The sequence below is a fragment of the Eupeodes corollae genome, chromosome 1 (assembly GCF_945859685.1).
Source record: "Eupeodes corollae chromosome 1, idEupCoro1.1, whole genome shotgun sequence".
In the NCBI taxonomy this organism is placed as follows: Eukaryota; Metazoa; Arthropoda; class Insecta; order Diptera; family Syrphidae; genus Eupeodes; species Eupeodes corollae.
In genome coordinates, this window is record NC_079147.1 from 293,384,744 (window position 1) to 293,406,187 (window position 21,444).

Below are 21,444 nucleotides of genomic sequence, written 5' to 3' on the forward strand. Positions count from 1 at the left end.
CCCGTGGGATGCCTATACTACTCCTACGTTCCAACGTGTGTGCTTTCCGGAGATATGTTGCTCCATCGAACTCTTGCCTAGTGACTCTGATTCCTCCCGGACTTTCTTGCACCATGTACTTCTCAGTCGTACAGCTCTTCTTCCTTCCAGGCGTATTCCAGGCCAAGCAATCCATTGCCACTTACGCCTTCGTATAATGGAGTCTATAGGCTCCTGATAGCGTTATTTCTCCAAATTTTCAGCAAAATACCGAATGCCGCTTTTGCTTTGCGGATGCGGCAGATGACTTCTTGTTCGGTTCCAATATAATGGAAAGAATAAATAGTATTCAAATATTTGCATATCAATTATAGCCAAAAAATTAAAGGGCCTTGAACATGTGAATATCTTTCAAACGGTTTCTTTTACAGGAAAATATGTAAGACATAATTTACTACTTAAAATGTCCTTCTAAAAATAACCTTGTGATTTTTTCAATCAATACAATCGATCATCGTTGCCGAAATAATTCTTCTTTAAAATTTTGAACTTACGATAAGTGTCAAATAAAATACGGAGTCTGTTCCATACTTAGTAAAATTATTTTAGGTGCTTTTTTTTAATTGCTGCTGAAATTTTTTTAGTTTTTAAGAATAACTTTCAACGGGCATTATTTGATATTTATTAAAAAAACGGTGTACCATCGAAAAATAGTGCCTCAACTACTCCAATTTTTGGCGAGGCATTCGAGCTTTTGCCAGCCCTTTCGTAGTCTCTACGATTTCTTCTTGACTGTTCTCTCCTTGTATTTTCTCAGTTTCCCGAATATCTTCTTAATATATGGATTCCTCCGCATTGGCTGTCGTTTTCTAAGCATAAGCCATTTGTGCGATTTATTTTGCTTACAGGAAGCTAAAGGTCAAATAAATATAATCTACCTGAGTTTATTTTAAGGACCAGAAAATAGAAATTAAAATTGTATTTTCCGGATTTTTGGATTTCAATTTTTTTTGACTCCGACCCGTCTGGTTTTGGAAAAAAAGTCAATCATTTCTGTATAAGTGCCTTGAGATTATTCTTTTTTTTTGGAATTATAATCTCTTGGCAATTTGGGTTGTCGAAAATATGAGTTTTACGGATTTTGGCGTCTTGGGATTTTGGATTATCTTGGAATTTGATTTTCTGGATTCTTTCCGTTTTCTTAAATGTACATGTGTAAAGCTACCATATGACTTGAAGAACGCCGAACAATTTGTCCAAACAAACATTTTTCTACAGCCTAAGTCTTTAAGAATATGTTGGAAAACAATTAAATTATTCAAAATTAATTATATCAATAATAATTGTTCTTTCATTTTAATAAAAAAATACTGTGGAAATTCTGTTACACTTTTCATTTGTTCAAAAATTGTATAAAGGTCTGTTTGATAGAAAATATTCTAAACGTATTTGATCTTTCCCAAATTTCTTGTTACGATAACCAGTTGGGTAGATATATTTATAAGAAACTGTTTTAGGAAGATCTTCTATCCACATACGCCTAGGCAGCATTTAAAGAAAGAAAACACTCCCGAAAATCAAAATCACTAAATATCAAAATCCCAAAATTTCAAAAATCCCCAAACGCCAAAATCAATTTGGTCATTGTCATGATACTTACTTTAATATTTAAAACTATTACAAAAGTATTTCATATAATTTTTACGGGATTATGGATATTTTTTCGGGGTTTTAGGAATTTCGGAATCAGGAAACCTGGACTATTCTGAGAAAATATTATTTCATTTTTCACAGGTTCATTTCACTATCATTTTTGTATGTGACCCCCTGTCGTAAGATTTGTACATATACAAACGTTGAGTTCTATATAAAATTCTAGTAAAACCTATAAACAGCTACAAATCTTTATGCTAATTTTGGAGATACAAATAGAAATAGTAACCCTTTTCTTTTCAAAAATCACAGAAAAGAATTTCTGGGCATTGATCTTTGACTCTTTCTTATGAATCCCTAAATGAGTCCTTTGTCTAAAAATCTCTTTGTTATACTTATATTAAATGTATATGGTATAATATTCCCTTTCAATTCCAAATAAAAATATGATTATGTCATTAGCCAGTATTTTTTCTTTAGTCTAGTCCCTTTGGTCTATTGTAATTTAGAATCTATTTATACCCTTAAATTTCTATCTCTTGTGTTTACCTTTTATCTTGACCTTAATTTATTTCAATCTTTTTGAAACATACCCATTGAAAGGTTTGACCAAATTGTATACATTATCTGTACATTTACCTTTTCAGCAGAACAAAAATAAAAAGGAAGTAATGGTCCTTCGACATTTACTTACTTTCTTTATCCTTGAATAATTCAAATCCATTCCATTCAAAATACAGAGAAAGGTACAATTTTTCTTGTTTTAAAAGATTTGAATAATTATTTTTGACGTGAGTGAAATATAAATGAAAATCCATTGAAAACAGTCATATGGAAATCAAGTTTGGACTACTTCTTAAAAATTTGGGTGATAGATTTCTTTCAATTCTGAAGGAGGGGTAGATTTTAATTTGAAAGGGATTTTTTTGGAAAAAGTTGACAAATGTTGTGTTATCCATATACGAAAAATTCACGAACATTAATAGCTTGTTTAGTTTTTCATTTTGAGTCTACTCTTAAATCTTTTTGGAGAAATTTTAGCATTATCTTGATTTTCAAGAAGTGGAGAGGATTAATGAGAAAAGAGACAAGTGGGCCAATTTAAAAAAAAAAAACTATAAATTTACAACAATATTGTAACAATTTTACGATCAGTTTACCACAAATTCACGACAATCAATGAAATAACTAGTTTTCTTTCTTGACATGTTTACGACAAATTTACAACAAATTTACGAAAAGTACTTCCTAGGTTCTCAGTCCTGTTAAGTCCGTTGGGAACCTCTTAAGGGACATAGGGCCTCTACTACGCCTACGCGCCATCGTTTATGGTTTTTCAGAGATGTGTTTCAGCTCCCTCCAACTCTTGCCTAGTGACACTGAATCCGCATCGACTGTCCTGTGCTTCTCGGTCGTCCAGCTCTTTTTCCTTCTTGTGTGAGCGGATTCCTCTGCATTGCTTGGCCTGCAAAGCCAGAAAATCCTTAGGATGTTACTAATACATTTATCCACGAATGTTTGCAGCTTTCTTGTTATGGCTGAAGTAACCTTCCAAGGGCTGTACTCATAACGAAGCACAGATTCGATATTTTTGCGAAACAGTCGTAGCTTTGTTCTTAAGCTGAAAGAGTTGTTCCTCCAAATTTTTGATAGCATACTGAACCTCGCTTTTGCTTTGCCGATGTGGCAGATGACTCCTTGTTCGGTCCCGCCTTTGATGGAAACGATACTTCCAAGGTATTGAGAGCTCTCCACTTTTCCCGTTGGTTGCGAGAAAATATTATATACATCAATACAGGAGGATCCAGCGCGGAATCCTGCCTGTTCGGCATCGAGTGTGGCCTCAAGGTTTTCTTTGATGCGTTCCATTTTAACTTTTGCTACTTTTTTGGCAACGGCTGGTAGAACGCAAATTCCTCTCCAGTTTTCGCACTTTGTAAGATCTCCTTTTTTTGGGAGCTTGACGAAAATTCCCTTCTTCCACTCATGGGAGAAGCTTTCGGTGTTCAAGACTTCTTTTATGAGTGGATGAAGCAGTTCGCTTGATGACGTTGGCGTTGCTTGTAAAAGCTCTTCGGGAATTCCACCAAGTCGTACCGCTTTGTTGTTCTTAAGTGCTTTAATTGCGGCAACAATCTCATCTTTACTGGGAGGTGCGGTTCTGTTTCGAGGATTAGTTTCTTCAGGCGCTTCAGAAGGTATCGGCTGCACGTTGTTTTCAAACATTCGGTTTAAAACCGACGAAAAGTGTTCTTTCCACCTTTTGACTTGCTCATCCACCGAACTTATCACAGTACCGTCTTCTTCTTTCACCAGGTGTTGCTTTAAGCTGTGTCTTTCGTTCAGCTCTTTGGTTATTTTGTAAACGGTCCTGCTGTCGCACCTGTGTGCAGCATCTTCTGCTTCTTCCGCACAATGCGTTGATGTAGTTACGCTTGTCGCGGGGCACACTGCGGTGAACCTCTCTCTTTTTCATGCGAGTTTAGCTCCTATCATTCAATCAAATAGTTAGTTTCCTAAAAGTGTTTTTTAATTGTAAGTTGACATATGTTTTTAGGAAATAAATTGAGCGGTAAAATATCTCTTTAAATGCGTTAAATCTGCAAAAAATCAACGTGTGTTATAAATTTTTGATGATTTAAAAAAAAGTGCGCTCTATTTCAAAAGTCAGTATTTAATATTTTCTTTTATTTTGGATATCTTTGGTCAACATTTATTGGAGCGAAATTGAATTTGTTGAATCGATGACGCAAAATCTTTAAAACTTTTTTGGAAAATATTCTTTGAAGACGGAAAAAAATTCTAAGTATGTTAGGTTTTTAACAATTTCGGAATGAAATTGAATGACGTTAATCGTTCGAAATTGGATTACTAGTTCAATCTCTAACTAACGTCTCAAACTGTAAAATTAGAAACCCACTAGCTGAATCATGGATTAAAGTTTACCCGCTATGAAGAACAACCTAACTCTTCGCAATTAGGTTATAAACTTGTTCGACTATTTCAAGTTCAAAAACTAACCAATTTTTTCGATCTCATAATTTTTGAATGTTTATTTTGTATTGTTTTGAAATTGTAATTTGAATATTGTTTATTTACCCATGACACTTCTTAGATCAAACTACTACCTCCTGGTGTTTCGTTATATCTTGATCTCCACAGGGAGTCAGAGTCGTCCCTAACCTGCAAGGAAATATGATACCCAGAAAATGCATAATATTTTACGGTATTTGTATGTTTTGTGTTTTTGTGCGTCCATCCGGTATGTCCTGTCCACTTGTTATAGGTTCTTATTATTGTTTCCCCTCTATTCATCTACAACATGACAATAGTCATGTATGATGATAATTTGTTTCAGTTTTTATTTTTTTTCTCTTGAATGTCCTTTTCTTTTGTTTTTATTGTTGTCCTTTTATTTTCGAAAATAAGGAACTTCATAGTTTGATATGAAAAATGAATACAACAACAAGAATAAAATTTTGCCTCTCAGTGGAATAAACTGCCAACCATATGGATATAAATTCCTTATGACAAAAATAGGCTGTATCCTTTTTTCAACTCAAAAAACCACTAACAAAAACTCCTTCAACCTTGCATTTTGAAATATATTTTTTATTGTATGTGTATAATGTAGGTATGTGTGGAATCCTTGTTTTGCGACTTACTGACAGCTTTGAATCCATCAAGAACCGGGGTCCTTTCATTGTTTTTCATGATTATGATGATGATGGTGGTTGTATAGGTATAGGCAAAGATATGTTTTTAGCCTCTCGAGGGGGTTTACTGTTGATATACGATATGAAGGTAATTCCTTTCGTCCTTTATAGATTTTCGTTCTTTTTTGTTTACGGTCCAGATGACCTAAATTGATTTTGTTGGCTGCAAATTAAGAATCTTATGTATGTGTGTATTTATTTATGTGTCGGTCTTATGGCAACCACCAAGGGGTCGACGGCGCTATGGCGGGCGTCGGTCTGTCGTCTTCGCATGTTGCGTCAACGTCGAAAAACAATTTTGCAAAGTTTTCCTTGTACATATTTATTTTTATTTTTGTAACACTCATGCTTCAGCAACACGTTAATAATAATTATAAGTAAAGTGAGTAAATCACCTTTTACCACAAAGGTCATAGCTGAATTTGAACGCACGGACGCGACACGCCACAGCGCCGGCCGCGTTGTCGAAGGACGAATTGAATCGCACCGAACGGCTAGGCTATAGGTTTGATCCGTTCCGGAGCTGTGATGAATTTTATTTTGGAAACAGAAACAAAAATAAAATACACCAGACCGGAAAAGCAAAGACGACATTGATTGATTAGCTTCAGTTTTGGCAAATTCGACCATTATTTCTTGTTACTATGGGCGTGTGTTTACTTCATATTGATGAATTAATTCAGGAAATGAGGGTATTTCTCACTCAAGATAATTAATATCTGTGTTGGTATAACCTATTTACGCTTTAAAGCCCCAACCTCAATTCAATTTAATTTGATGTAGAATAAATAGTATTTTTAACTTTTCTTCAAATTCTTATTGTAATTTAAACTGATTTTCAGAAGAGCCTTGTTCCACTAGAATTGATTTTATTTGGAATTAAGGTTTTTCAAGAATTTCACACATTTGTGTTCCACAATTTCAAGGATCGTTAAAAATTCATTATGTTCTTGTGTGGTTTAAATTTGTTTAGAAATATAATAAAGAGATTGAAAAATTTGGAGGTTTTTCACTTGAAATCAGTTCGGTACTTCCCTTGTAGTTATTTACAGAAGTGGACTGAAATGATGGATTTCGGAACGTAATAAATTTCAATTTTAATATTAGAGGCGGTAAAACTTTGTACGTACCTGTGTTCTTTTTTAAAATATCAAGTATACTTTTAAAAATTTAACAAATTCATCAAAGTTACCAAATTTGTTTTAAATTTTACCGATTTTGAATTTGCAAGTATTTTTTAAGACTTTCTCATTGTTTTCTTGTTTTTAAATTAGTTTTCGAAGTGAAAAATTAAATTATTTTGATGAAAAGTGAATTAATTTGATAAGTTTTCTAATATTTCTTTCCACAAAAGTATACATTTTTTACCACTTTTTCACCTTTTGCTTGTGGAATGCACAATTACTAAGTTCCACAATCTGTCAATTTCGATGTGTTTAAACTTTAGACTTTTATTTCGAAATGAATCAGCTTTTTTGCATACATGGATTCCGTCATGAAACCTTTATGGCTGAAACACAAACACGCTTCTGCTTCGGCTGACGTTTACGTTTTCGAGTTCAGCCATAGGAATTCAATGCATGCTATCACAATGAAGCTTCGACCTCACGTTTCGTTTGACAATCGTAAGAAAATAACGTTACGTAATGTGACTCCAAGCGGAAACTCTAGTTCAAATTTGCTGAACATTTGCTTTGTCTGACAGTGCAACAGCTGTTAAAAATTCAAGAAACAAAACACATTTGCTTTTGGAGGGATTCCCATTGGTTATTATAAGCTGTAAGCTACTTCTGCGATAAATTTAATTTAATTTTTTTAATTTGGGAAAAAATAACAACTGCTAATGACAGAAGTGCCATTTTAGAAATGTCGTATTGGATTTGTCATTTAAAGCAACCTCGAAGCAATCCCAACGTAACGCAGACGAAGTGGAAGCTGAAGCGTGTTTGTGTTTCAGCCATTAGGATAATATCACAAAAGTATCAATTTAGCGGTTCCACTAGGAAACAAATGATAATAAGGGTTCTGAAGTCAAAACAAAGTATTCGAATCCAGAAGTTTTGAATCCAAATATCCCGAACGCTTGTAAATCCATAATACCGAAAACACAAAATCCAGAAAATCGATAATTTCAAAAATTCAGAATCCCAAAAACTCAGAATCCCGAAAACCCTAATCCAAAAAGGCCAAAATTTCAAAAATAGAATGAAAAAATTCTTGAAGTAAACATTCTTAATTGTTTTTTTTAATATTGTTTCATAATAATTTGATGTGGGGACTTTTAAGAAAAGGTTGGGTTTGAGTATTGTAAAATTAACACAAAGTAATAATTATATTTATGCATGTAATACTGAATACTGATCCGTAAATGAGTTTTTCAAAGATTAAGAAAAACTGAAAACTATGGCAAATTTTTCATTTTTATATAATTTTACGGGATTTTGAGTTTTTAAATTTTAAGATTTAAGGGTTTTAGGTTTTTGAAATCCTCTGCTTCCAGAATTTTAAACCTTCTCGATTTTGGATTTTTGAGATTCTAGGCTTTAGGTATTTTTGTGTATTTAAGATATTGGTTTGTCGGGATTTTGGGTTTTTGGGTAAAACTCGAAAATAAAAGTTATTAAATAACTAAAGACTTATTAAATGAACTAGTTTTCCAAGTTTCCAGCCAAATTCGATGTTTGTTCGGAAGTAATTATCGTCAGTAAAATTTTCTTTTAAATTTGTTTCACCTCAGATTGCGAAGCGTGAAAATGTCGAAAGTTTCCAATGGAATTTATTGATTTCGATGATTAACTTTGATTCCGGCCTAACTTTCTTTTCCGACTTTTTGAACGACCATAGTCAGAGGGTCTTAAGTATCTTTTCTGCAAAAAAAGAAGAGAAGGAAAATGGGCGTATAAGTTTTGAATTATTGAAAATTGGATTCAACATTCGCGTTGTATAGCAAAAGAAAGAATCTCTTTGCTTAAAAGGTGCAAGTTCACAGGGTATACGTTTAAGCATTCACGAAAGAAGAATACAGCAGGCTATTTCGCTTAAGAATATTCTTTTTAAATAACGGAAAAAGTTTGAGACCTTTAACATAAAAGTAAAACAAATTTCGAATTTAACAAAGTATTATTTTTTCCCAGGAAAAAAAATTATAATGGTCATTTTATTGACAACACTGTTCTGGTTCAATTCTTAAAAAAATGATATTTATTCTTAATGAAATTTTTAAAAATCCCTTTTTCGAAACAAATGGTTCAAATTCAACATTTTGCATACATTCATTAATTATTTATGTTAAATATCAAACGGACCCAGGAATGGCCATAAATCTATATAAGTATCTGCATACAAAGTATGTGCCATGAACTACCTCACCCTAACCTCAGACACATGAACGATTTTCTCATAACCAAAGCCAAGCACACCTTAAATCCGCCACTCTCTTGGAATCAAATTTAACTTGCAATCATTACTCTATCCATCGAAAACTCACGAATAAAAAATAAAACACTTCATTTCAAAAACTAAAAAAAAAAACACCATTGAAATCCATCATCGATAAATCTCAGACGCTTCACTAGGCTCGCAATAGTTCATGCAGAACAAAAACTAAACAAAAATAAAGCGGGGAAAAAACCCCCCAATCAATTGTGCCCTACTGAATTTTAGCCGAAAATTATGAGCAATTGTTTATAGAGGCGGCAGCAGAGCAGAAGAGGCGCAGCGGCGGATTCTGCTTTAATAAAGAAATTCAAACCCATCAGGAAGAAGAAAAATATACCCAAACTCGTATTTATCTGAACATAGGATTCGAATAAAATGATTTCCCATTATTATGAAATTTCCCGGAGCCTAGGAACGAGACGAACTCCAAAAGCAGATCACGGGAAAGGCCATGGTGTGTATATAGAGGGCGCGGTAGACGGACGACGACTGCGGCGTGGTGGCAAGTCCCGTCCCATCGTATAGGTTGGTCGTGCAATAAATACTACGCTCACAATCGTGCATCACCTCAGGTGGAAATCAGTTCACGGTGTTAGCTGAATGAATAACAAAAAGAAAAACGAATGCATTTGAAAGATACACGTTCTCATAGTTTGGTTTCAACAACGCCGAAGACGACGACGCCATCTACCGCTTCGTTCGTCGATGTTGTTGTCGTTTTCGACGTCGTCATGGCCTCCTCTATCGACTTTGTCGGTCGTTGTCGTCATCATCGTTTATCGATTGTTTTCGCATCGTTTTCTCAAGTATTGTGCAAGAAGTCACGAAGTTTAAATTTACATATTTCTGACTTCTCGATGATACCTTTATAAAACTTCAATGAAAAAAAAACGACATACATTTCGAGACACAAATTGGAACAGCAACTGAATTATTATGCAAAACAACAAGAGAGGCGGGTGGTGAGAAATATTTATGAGTGACAAATTGGACAAGCGCATGTGTGTCCTTTGTGTCCTATTCTTTTTAGTCGATGGTTTTGTTACAATTTGTTGTTGTTTTTCGATTTTTGTTTCACTACCGAAACAAAACGTGAGGAATTCCTTTAGGTTTTGATCAAATAAGGACGCCATTTTAATATGCAACGTGAGTTAGAAGACGGAAGAGGAAGTAGCAACGAGTATAGTATATGTAATCGATCGTTACTCTTTTGTGAATTGTCTCTTATGCTACCGAAGCGACAATGACAACGGTAGACGTATCAAATAGCAGACATTCGTTGTCTTTGGTGGCGGTAGTGGCGTTGTTGTCGTTGTTCAAATTTAATGCTAACTTAAGATTAAATGTCAACCGACAACAATGAAACCACGCTTAATATGGACAATAGAGTTGAAAATGTGTAGGCTTCAAGAAAAATTATTAAAAGACTATAAGTTTTTCTATAAAATGTCACCACATCAGAAAGAATGTTACCTTTGTCTCGATTTATTGTTTGACTGTCGATAAACGATATTTGTCGGGAATCAATCATGGAAAGTTGTTGATGTTTCTAAGCTTTTAACACAACTTTACGTACAATTGAAATTAAGGAAGCCTACATACAATTTATTACTTCAACACGCTTTATTACTGTCAAGATATAAGTTTTCCACTTCCTTTTTAAAATTATAAAAGAGAAATGGTATATATCGCTCATTTTGTTTCTGAGAAATTCTTCTACAATTTGAGCATTTCTTCAATTTTTTAACGCTTTACCACTAGTGTTATGAATTTTAAAAAGTTTTAGTGATTCGTTGCAGAAACTTACAAAACAGTATCCAAGTGTTCCTTGGTTGCTTAAGAGAGTTTAAGAATCTCAGCGACTCAATGTTTTTTCGTCTAAAACTTCAATATAAATTAAAGAACTCTCATTTTCCTACTCTATTTGAACTCTGGACGATTATTCCCTCATCAATTGAACTATCCGGATATTTATGGGACACTTTTAGAACTTCTGTAGACATAATTTCGGATAACCACATAATAATTAAATGATAAAGTGGATATCCGAGTTATCCAAATATTGTCAAATAACCATATCGTGTCAGGTATGCAGATATTTTAATGAGATAATTATCCAAAGAATCCTGATAGTGTTGGATAGTGTTGGATAACCAAATAAAGTGAGATGGTTAACCAAATAGTTGCAGATATCCTAGTATTGGATTCAGTAATTGAAATTTAAACTATGTGATTCGTATGGGATAAGAAAGTTGGGATCCAAGTTATCCAGAAAGTGTCGGATAAGTACAGAGTATCAGATATTCAAAAAACCCTGATAGTTCAGAGTAATAAAATATTAAAGTTGAGATCCGTGTTATCTTGTCACTGTCGGATAACCACAGGGTGTCAGTTATCAATGAGATAATTACCCTTACGGTGTATGATAAATGAACTGTGTGAGATAGTTAACCGGATAGGGTCTGATAACCGAATAGTCAAATGTGATTCAATATCTAAAAAGTTTTGTATGCATAACTTAATAGTATCCATTATCTCATAGTTGAAGAAGAGATTCTTGATTTGAACTATCCGGATAGTTTCGGATAACCAAAGGGTATTGAATGTTTTGGTATTTAAATAAGACTGTAACCTGATATATTCGGATAACGTTGGATAACCAAATAGTGTTACATATTTCAATAGTTACAAAATACAGCTGATGCCTGATAGTTCGGATATCCGATCTGGAGTTTTAGAAGCATTAATTGGGGTCAGAGATATTTTCTTATGATTCCATTTTTAAAGTCTTTTCTCTCTCTCTCAATTCATTGCAATAAATCACAAAATACCATAACTTTGCTGAAAATATAAATTCTAAAATCATTCAAAATACTAAAACTTTCAGTTGTGTCACCTTCAACAACAATAAAATAAAAAAGTGTGTTGAGTGATGATGACAAAATCAAATAAATCATCAAATATTTGAGAATCTTTCTAAACAAAAAAATATTAATTCAAACTTAATTTATTTTCTAGATTTAGAAACAAAGAAAAACAAAGCCCATGACATCATTTTATTATGTCAACTCCACCCTTAAGTCATCACTAAAATCGCTATTAAAAAAATATTCTACAAATGTATAAAAATCGATTTGAGTGATTTGAAATGATTAATTAACCCTTTTTGGCAGAGAGCGTATCGAATACAATTTTCGTCATTTCTTTTTCTAAAATGATGAACAAAAACATCAAATTTTGTTCTTTAATTGAATAAAATAGAAAAAAGAATTTAATTTTTTAAATGAATATTAATTAAGAAACAAAAGTATCTATTTTTATTTTTCTGTTTTTCTTCTTTTTTTTTGATTGATGATGAAGATGATTTATAAGATTATACCGTAAAATGTAATCAAAAACAACAAACTCCATTTTATTTATGAAGACAACACATTTGAAATATATAGTTCTAAGGTAGGTCGAAATTTGCGTCACATTTTTGTTTCTATTTCTATTTTATAAAGTGAAAGGTGTGGTGAAATTATAAACCAGAAGGGAGAAGCAAACAGAAGAAATGTCTTCACTAGGTCAAGAATATATGAGTTGATGTCTCGAAAATAAAATACTACTTAACTGGTAGATATGCATCATAGACACGCTGATGGTTAATGGGTTAGTAGCATGTTGAAGAAGAATCAAATATCTAGTGTTTCTTTTTTTATAAAAGACACGTGAATATAGTAAAATGAGGATTATTATTGTTGTCCTTTAAAAGGAAGGGCTGGTCAAGGATAACTTGGGGTAGGGCAGTATAATTCTAATAAAGTTAATGATTGATGTTTGGAAGAAAGAAAAATACTAAAACGCATTTCAAATTACTGTGTTAATATGAAAATGGATATGGAAATATATTTGACATACAAAAAGGTCAGAGTTAACATGAGTTATTAGTTAAGAAGTTTTTTTGTTCTCAAACTTTTATTCTGAGAAACAAGCTGTTGTATAAAAATAGCTAAGATTCCTAAAATTTGATCGATCAGGGGATCTATTCTTCAAGAAATCTAAAAACCAAGGTCTTTTTTTAAATTAGTATCAGACTTACTTCCTCTAATGGTTCAAGCAAAAGTAACAAAGAATTTAAGACTAAGTTTGTTTTGCATTTTATATTCTAAATGTACGGCTGAAGAAAAGAACTTCCCTTGAAAGTACGAAATTGACCTCAACAGCAATCTTTGAAATTCAAACTTTAATGTTTTGATGAAACGTATAGTTGTTGTTCTTATTACCGGAATAAAGAACCAAAAAGTTATCCATTTTTATGTATTAAACATAAAATACTCGTAATTAATTCGTCTTATTACCAAAATTTAGTTACTTAATCAACCTCATTAGAAGCTTCCCCCTTTAAAAACTATTTTCATATTAGCAAATTCACTTTAAATGAAAAATAAGATTTCGAACAGCCTTTAAAATGTTTGCTTATAAAGCGGAGTTTATCAATCATCTTTCGGATAAAATTTATATTTTAGGAAATATTTGAAAGAAGCTGCAATATTTAAAAACGCATTAATATTAAGAATTGAAGAGTTTAAAAGGGTATTTGGACAGTTATGGATTGATGGCTTACACCGTGCTCCAAAAATACAAATGGAATTACGCTGTTGTAGATCATTTTTTGGTTCTCATCTGAAAACTTTGATAGATCTCAAATACTTCTAGTCATCCTTCTAAAAACATTGTTTTGATTTTTTTTAAATACTGAAATTGTTTCTCTTCAAGAGTCTTACATCCTTAGTATTTAGTTCTAAAAACTAACCAAATTGTAAATAAAAATGAAAATTGCATTCACAATGTTTGAAAAACGTTATATTTTAAACCCCTTTAACACTAGTTCTACTATTAAACTAGTTTTGAACAAACTTAATAATTTGGTTTAAGAAATTCTAAAAATCTTAAAACAGTAAAAATTTTTGCATGGCAAAAGTAAAAAATGATTTTCAAAATCTTCAAAAATGTTTACGTGCACTAAAAAGATCTAGAGAGTCATAGTTACAGCCTCTGTAGGGGACTTCGATAGTAAATTCTGTAGCACAGTGTTCCTGTCTTGCACTTTTCTGATTGGTTTTGATAGCATTAACACAAATCCGGATCATAAATCACTATATTACTCGGAAGTCAGGTTTTTGAAACATTATTTTTATAAATTGGAAAAACACGTGTACAAGCATTTTTAGAGCTTTCTAAACACTAATAAAAGTTTTTTTTTGTAACAAAAATCGGTTTTTTGAATATGTATGTATACCTATTTCCAATACTGTCTCGAATTTACGCTAGAAAAAGTAAAAACAGTTTAAAATTTGAATTTTTGTTTACGAATCAGATGTCTAAAAATAAAATATCTATCTATCTATCTACCCGTAGCGTGATGGTTATTGCGTTCTACTGTCATGCAAGGGTTCTTGGGTTCAATCCCTGGCTGTGCCTCCTAACTTTTTCACGGGTACTGCCTCTTGCGAGGAATTGACAAATTCTCCAATAGTAATTTTTGTCATAAAAAAGTGCTTTCTCAAATTAGCCGTTCGCATTCGGCATATAAACTGTAGGTCCTTTCCATTTTTGACAACGTTACTCGCACACAGGAATGGTTGAGAATGTAAGTCACTAGACCCTGGGTCTTTATAGACTGTTGCGCCACTTAATTTATTTTTTAGTTGTCTAAAGATGGTAATCGCATTAAGTTTTTGAAGTATACAACTAGGTTCTATATTTCACTTTCACTCGAAATGAAATTGAAATCAATTTAAAATATTAAGTGTAGTTCTGAAATTTACTTTTATCGATATCGATTTCATATTCTTTCGAACTCTAAACGAAGTGAATTTCCGTGTTTAACCTTTCGACATTTACGATTTTCAAGTGATTTGAATTCGACAGAGGAAAATTGTTTTAGAACAGTAATATTTTTACTTAAAGGAAATAAATCTTAAGTTTCTCATAGAATATGCGTGATTCGTGAAAAATTGCAGCTTCTATTGTATATTTGGGAAAAGGGACAAAACAATGCAAACGAATTTTCAACGTACCAAATGTCTCTTCAATACTAAAAATAAAGTTCTTTCAAATGCTTTCAAGACACATTAAGCAACTATACTTTGATCGTAAAATAAATGCTGGTATCCCGCAGGGCTCCGTTTTGTCTCCTACTCTCTGTCTTATATTTATAAATGATCTCTTCTCACTATCCTACTCAGCTTTTCATATTAGTTTTTGGATTCACACCTTAGTCCTTTGGATGTGTAACTTGAAAACCAGCATGGGATAAGCTCAAAATTCTAATATTGATAGCATTGTCCAATAAAGAATCAAAAACCGTTAAGAATTTAATGCTTCCAAAACTCTAAGCTGTCTCCTGTCGTTAAAGCGTAGCCCACCTTGCATCCAGGAACCTAATCAACTTTTAGTACTGGGTATGTGTATTACAGATCACCTCTTACGGAATGATCACATACTCGGTATAGCCAAAAATGCAGCTAGGAGCTAAGGATTTCTCAAGAAATTTTTCACCGCTTCTAATTTGGCTGTAATTTATAGAGTCTTCATCCGTCATGAATATGATTCACATATCTTGACAGGTGCCCCTAAAACAAGTTTATAAATCTCTTAGAAAGAATTCAAAACAATGCTTAAAAAATTATAAGCGATAGAACTATAACTAAAACATTTACATCCCTTGAACTTAGCCGCAATGTTTCATGGCTTTCGTTATTGTATCGATATTTTTACAAATAACGTTGCATTCCACCTCTTAAACGATTCCTCCGTGAGCCTTTCTCTAACAGAAATGCTCATTAGTTTACCCTTGAGCTCAATTTCAAGCGTAAAGAGATTCTTTCTTAAGCCGCACATCGAGAATTCTTTCTTAAACCGCACATCGAGAATGTGGAATACTTTTGCCAACTTTGTTATTCCCTCGCATTTTGATGTTCAGAACTTTAATTCCAAAATCCTCTTTTTTGTCCTAACGTTCGCACCGTGTTTAAATATAAACATATTAGGGGTACTAATAACCACTTGCCTTTAAATTATAAAAAAAAAATAGCTTTCTATTGATTAATTCGATAATTTGTCACAAACTGTGTTTTTCTTATCTTATTTCTAGGAGCAAATTTTTTTAGTTAGATCAAAGTTCTTTAGTTTTATAAAACAAATGAAAACCTCTTTGTAGATCATCCTTTTTTTTTAAATATATGCCGGGGTTTTGTTCTTATAAAGACGTTAATTCTTAGTTTGTACACCTGGGCGTATACTTAATTTTTATTTTTAAACAAATTTTCCTCCATTTTCGGTGGTCTACATTGTGATGAAATGACATCTGTCTCTGATCAGCTGATTTATATTTTATGTTTATTTTATAACAATTTATTTGTTGTAGGTATTTAAATGAATTTATGAACAAAAACGAAACAATTAATAAAGATAATGCAATAAATAATTTATTTTTAGCAAAAATTCGCTCGTGTCTTTTTGGTGAAATTCATTGCAATCTAATATTTCTTTTCTTTTGTGATTTGCTTATGTTTATCTAATTTATAGTTAATAACGTATTCCATTTCATTCGTGTTTTATATGCGATATAAAATTACACACGTGGGTATTTAATTGATTCGTTCAATGTTGACGAACTGACATGCGATGATAAATTATATCATTGACGTAGGATGGGAAAGAGTAGGTTGGTGTTGTTATGACACAAAATGGTGGGATGTTTCAAGATTACAACGAGTTAATTTAAGGATTTACGTAGTATAAATTTCCACGAATCGTTTTTGAGGTACGTGTAGGTATTAAATTAAGGTTTAATTGAGAGATCAATTTACTTGACTCTTTTCAAAGGCAATTTAAGGCCCTTCGAAGTTAAAGACATCAAGACTTAAAGTCAAAAAGCGATTTGTGTTTTATTCTAATTTTTCAACAAGCCAAAAACAAGTGACAGAAAAACAGGAGGATATTTATAAACCTTCGAATTTGTAACTCATCATTGAAAATTTTTCTCTTTTTGCAGGATAAACCCCGGCTAAAAATTTTGTATTAAACCAGAATGTAATGTGTTTTTTTTTTTAAAGTTGATTTATTCAAATTAAATTTTTGTTAATTTTTTAGTTTGCTTTAATTTTTCTAATGTGAAAGTTTAAATGAAAAAGAAGTGAAATTTGTGTTTATAATTTTTCAAAAAGAAAATAAGAAATAACTTTGTGTTTTTTGTGAGTGAAAAAAAAGAAAAAAGAAATTTAAGCAAAATAAATTATTTTAATTCAAAACAGCATAAGGGTGGAAGTCATACTGTTAATTTGTAAAAAGATGTTGCGATCGCCCACACATCTTGTGGGACATGGTCCAACATCACATTCAGCAAATTCATCCCCAAATGGTGGTGGTTCGCATCATCATAATGGTGTTGGTGGAGTTGGTCTAGGATCACCCTTGCATCGCAATAGCCATCATACGAATGGTACCACAACTAAAACTACCCCAAGAACAACGAATGGATTCAAAAATGGATTTTTACTAAACGGTGGTGCTATCGGCGGCGGCGGTGGTAAATCGCATAACAACAATAATAATAATACAAGCAACAACAACAACCACCACATGACATCTCCGGCTGCATCGGCGAATTCATCTGCCTCGTCATTGACAACAGGAGGTGGAGGCGCCACAGCTAGTAGTCATCATCACCCTCATAATCATGGGGGTGGAACAGCTGGTGGCGGTGGAGCACAAACAACAACTCGAACGTCACTCTTTGACTCGTGTCATCGGAAAATACGTTTAATTGGTGGCGGACCCGTGGCGTTCCTTGGCGGACTTGTTGCGTAAGTTTTGACACATGTTTTAATAATAATAATAATTTGCTCTGCCAAAAATAAACCTGGGTTATCTCTTATCTGTGAGTTCTTGTAGTTGGTCTTGACATACCTACAGTGATCTCTTTTTTGTTAGCCTAAATCAACAGAGTTGGGATTAATTCTGAAGCTTGAGACAATTTATAAGTGATACCTACAAACAAAAAAATAAATACCTCCCTAATCTTTATTTGTTGAGCTTTTTCTTTTTGCATGGCATCTGGGGGCGCAAATGTTTAAACAAGTGATGTTTTTGTTTGACTTTGTGAATCGTGCAATATTTTGGGGAGATAAGAACAGTGGGGTAGGTACAATAAGTATATTGTTTTTCGCAAGCAAATATTTACTTATGTGGTTTTAGGATATGTTTGTGTACATTAGTGAAATTTTGTAGTAAATAAAAGCTGCGTGTAGTATTTCAGAAGTTGATAAAAAAAAACATATTCTATTGGTTTTAATTAAAAGAGTAGACTGTTTGTCAAACATAACCTTGGCCTAGGTTAATTTTGAAATGTGTGAAAAAAAAAAACAAAACAAAACAAAACAAAAAACATCGTAGTTTAAAAGGAATTTAAAAGTTCATGAAAATTATTGCTAGATAAAAAAAAAACATTTAATTTAAAATCCATCCATACTCTCTTCCAAATGTCATTACATCCGCTAATCTTCAACTTATTTCGGAGTAATAGGTTGAATTTAAGAAATTTTGCAATCCATCAACAATCATTCTTGAAGTGAAAGTTGAAAATTAATGACCATGAATAATAATCTTTTCTCATTAAATTTTTTTGAAAGATCGTATTTTTTCGGTGCAGCAAAGTTTGTATTCTTCAAGTTCGTAGCCACCAATGATCATATAAGTATTTACTAGTTTTTATTTTAAGAATGAAAAATTAGAAAATAGTTTCTACAATTTTCAAATTCAAAACTATTTCGTTTACTAAAAGAATTCGACAAGCCTGACACTTAGCAATCAAAAATCTAGACAAATTTAAATCAATAAAACCAAAAGTCACCAAAACCCAAAAATTCCAAATACTCGAAACCAAAACAACCCTAAAAATAGAAAATTAAAAATCCAGGAAAACAAAATCTCAAAACAGAAACAAGTTCTCAAATCAAAATTATCGAGTTTTCTAAATTTTTGCATTTTGCAATCCATCGAGATAATAATAACTAATCTTCAGCGAAATTTAAAAATGTATGACTTTATTTATTTATTTCGATCCGAATTACAACCAAAACCTTGAAATGAAAAAAAAAATAAGTTCAATGTTCAAATTAAACTAACAAATCATATTCATATCATTTTCTTAACAAATTTAAAACAATTAAGTCTGCTACAAGTATAGAACCCTGCAAGAACTATAAGAACAGCAGATCCCTAACAATCGAAAATCTAAAAATTTGAAATCACGGAAACTTAAAAAAAGGGAAAATTTAACTCTCGAAACCCCAGAGTCCAGAAAACCAAAAATCGGGGGAAAAAAACCAAACGAGAAAACCTTAAATTCCGAACATAAGAAATCCAGGAAACCAAATTTCTTGAAAACAAGAAATTCCAAGAGCCAAAATTTCTCAAATTCCCAAGTAACAACAATTAAAAATGCAGAAAATCAAGAATTGCAAAACTAAACTTCTGAAATATTTTTAGAAAAATAAATAGAATTTGATGTCCATTTCTTGGAATTCGAGTATTTTAGGATTGTGCTTTTTATTCCGTATTTTATAGATTTTTAATTTTAGATTCTTCGAACGCCCAAAATAAGATATCTTTACAAGTATCCAAATAATTTGTTGTCTTCTAAACATACTGCAGAATACGTGAGGAAGAAGATAACAATTAAACCAATGATACAGACGATATAGACTAAACATATGAAGTCAACGAGACCGGTCACTATAACAAAAAACATGTAAAACTCAAAATCTTGAAATTGCATTGTATGAAACTTTAAGGCTGACAAAACCGATAAAAAAGGCAGGACCGACAGATCATACCGATAAGAACGATAGACCTACGGAACTGACAAGGTCAACAAAGCCGTCAGGAGTCTCTGGAGACCTTTGCGTATAAAAACTTTAAGTATTATTATGGACCATATAGCCCCAGTTTAGCGTTAGAGGTTCTATCTAAGATCTAAGATAAGAAGATAAGACGAAACTAACGAGATTTGCGAGACTGCCAGTGCCGACGAGACCGACGAGACTGACAAGAACGACGAGAACGATGAGACCGACGCGACCGACGACACCAACGTGAACGATAAAACCGACGAGACCGACAAGACCACCGAGACTGACGAGACCGACGAGGCTGACGAGACCGACGAGGCTGACGAGACCGACGAGACCTACAAGACCGACGAGATAGACGAGATAGACGAGACCAACGAGATCAACGCGACCGACGACACTAACGAGACCGACGAGACCCACAAGACCGACGAGACCAACGAGACCGATGAGACTGACAAGAACGATGAGACCGATGAGACCGATGCGACCGACGACACCAACGAGACCGACGAGACCGACAAGACTGACGAGACTGACGAGACTGATGAGACCGACGAGCCCAACGAGACCAACGTAAACGATGAGATCAACGAGACCGACGAGACCAACGAGACCGACGAGGCTGACGAGACCGATTAGACTGACGAGACTGCAGAGACCAACGAGGCCGACGAGAACAACGAGACCGACGAGGTCGGCAAGGCCGATGAGACTGACAAGACCGACGAAACCTACGAGACTGACAAGACTGACACTACTGACAAGACTTATGAGACTGACAGAGACTGAAAAGACTCACAAGACTTATAAGACTCACAAGATTCACAAGACTCACAAGGCTCACAAGGCTCACAAGACTCACAAGACTCACAAGACTCACAAGACTCACAAGACTCACAAGACTCACAAGACTCACAAGACTCATAAGACTCACAAGACTGACAAAGCTGACAAATCAGATAAAACTTAAAAGACAGAGGAGACAAGGTTTTAAAGACTACTGACACGGAACAAGAAGTATGAACGAGGTAATGTCGCCGTTGCCATTATGTGAAATCCCATAGAGTCTCCCCCATAATAATATCATGGGTCTTATATGCTTAAAAAGACGATGCTGAATTTACCGAACAACAGGACTGAAGAGACTAACGCATCTAAAAAGGTCGGTCAAAATCAAAGAGACAGCATTAAAAAAATCTAAACTTACAATTTATGTAAATCTATTTCAACTCATAAGGCCCTTAGCGTTAGTGATTCCCGATTAAAAAGCCGGTAAAACCCAAACTGACTAAATCTCTGATACAAACAAGTTAATCTTTCTCTGATTATAATTGTCTTTCTTTCTCACTTACTCACTTGTTCATTCCTATATTCAAGTGGTTTGAAATCGAAACCCATCTTAAATTAAAATTTGCAACAAGTTCATGTTAAACTGTTTATTAAAAAAAATTGTAAAAATAACTATATTGAACGTTAAATCAAACGCCTAAATAGTTAAAATGAAAATAAGTTTTAACTTTTCAACAATTATTTAAATATTGTAGTTTTTTTAAACTTGATTATATTTTTGTATGCGTATAACACAATATAGACAACAATATTTTTTAACAAATTTTACAGTTTGATATAACTATGCGTCTTGTTAATTTGACAAGAGAGCTGTTCAAGTTGTATATTCTGAAAAACAACTTGAAAAAAGTAAATTTGCCAGGAACCTCCTTGAAAAATTTTCAAAGAAAATAAAGTTTACCAAAATT

At 33.2% G+C, this 21,444-nt stretch overlaps 1 protein-coding gene across 2 annotated transcripts in view; it reads left to right on the plus strand.

Annotated features, from left to right (window-relative positions):
- LOC129940402 (MOB kinase activator-like 2) overlaps positions 1-21,444 on the plus strand; it is a 393,909-nt gene that overhangs the window by 182,865 nt on the left and 189,600 nt on the right. The window contains exon 2 of one of the 2 annotated variants that reach the window (XM_056048722.1): positions 16,828-17,638. The exons of the other annotated variant lie outside the window; for it this stretch is intronic. Coding sequence (XP_055904697.1) covers positions 17,124-17,638 — 515 coding nt within the window. The 5' untranslated portion in view covers positions 16,828-17,123. The remainder of the gene's footprint in view (positions 1-16,827; positions 17,639-21,444) is intronic. 2 annotated transcript variants of the gene reach the window in all.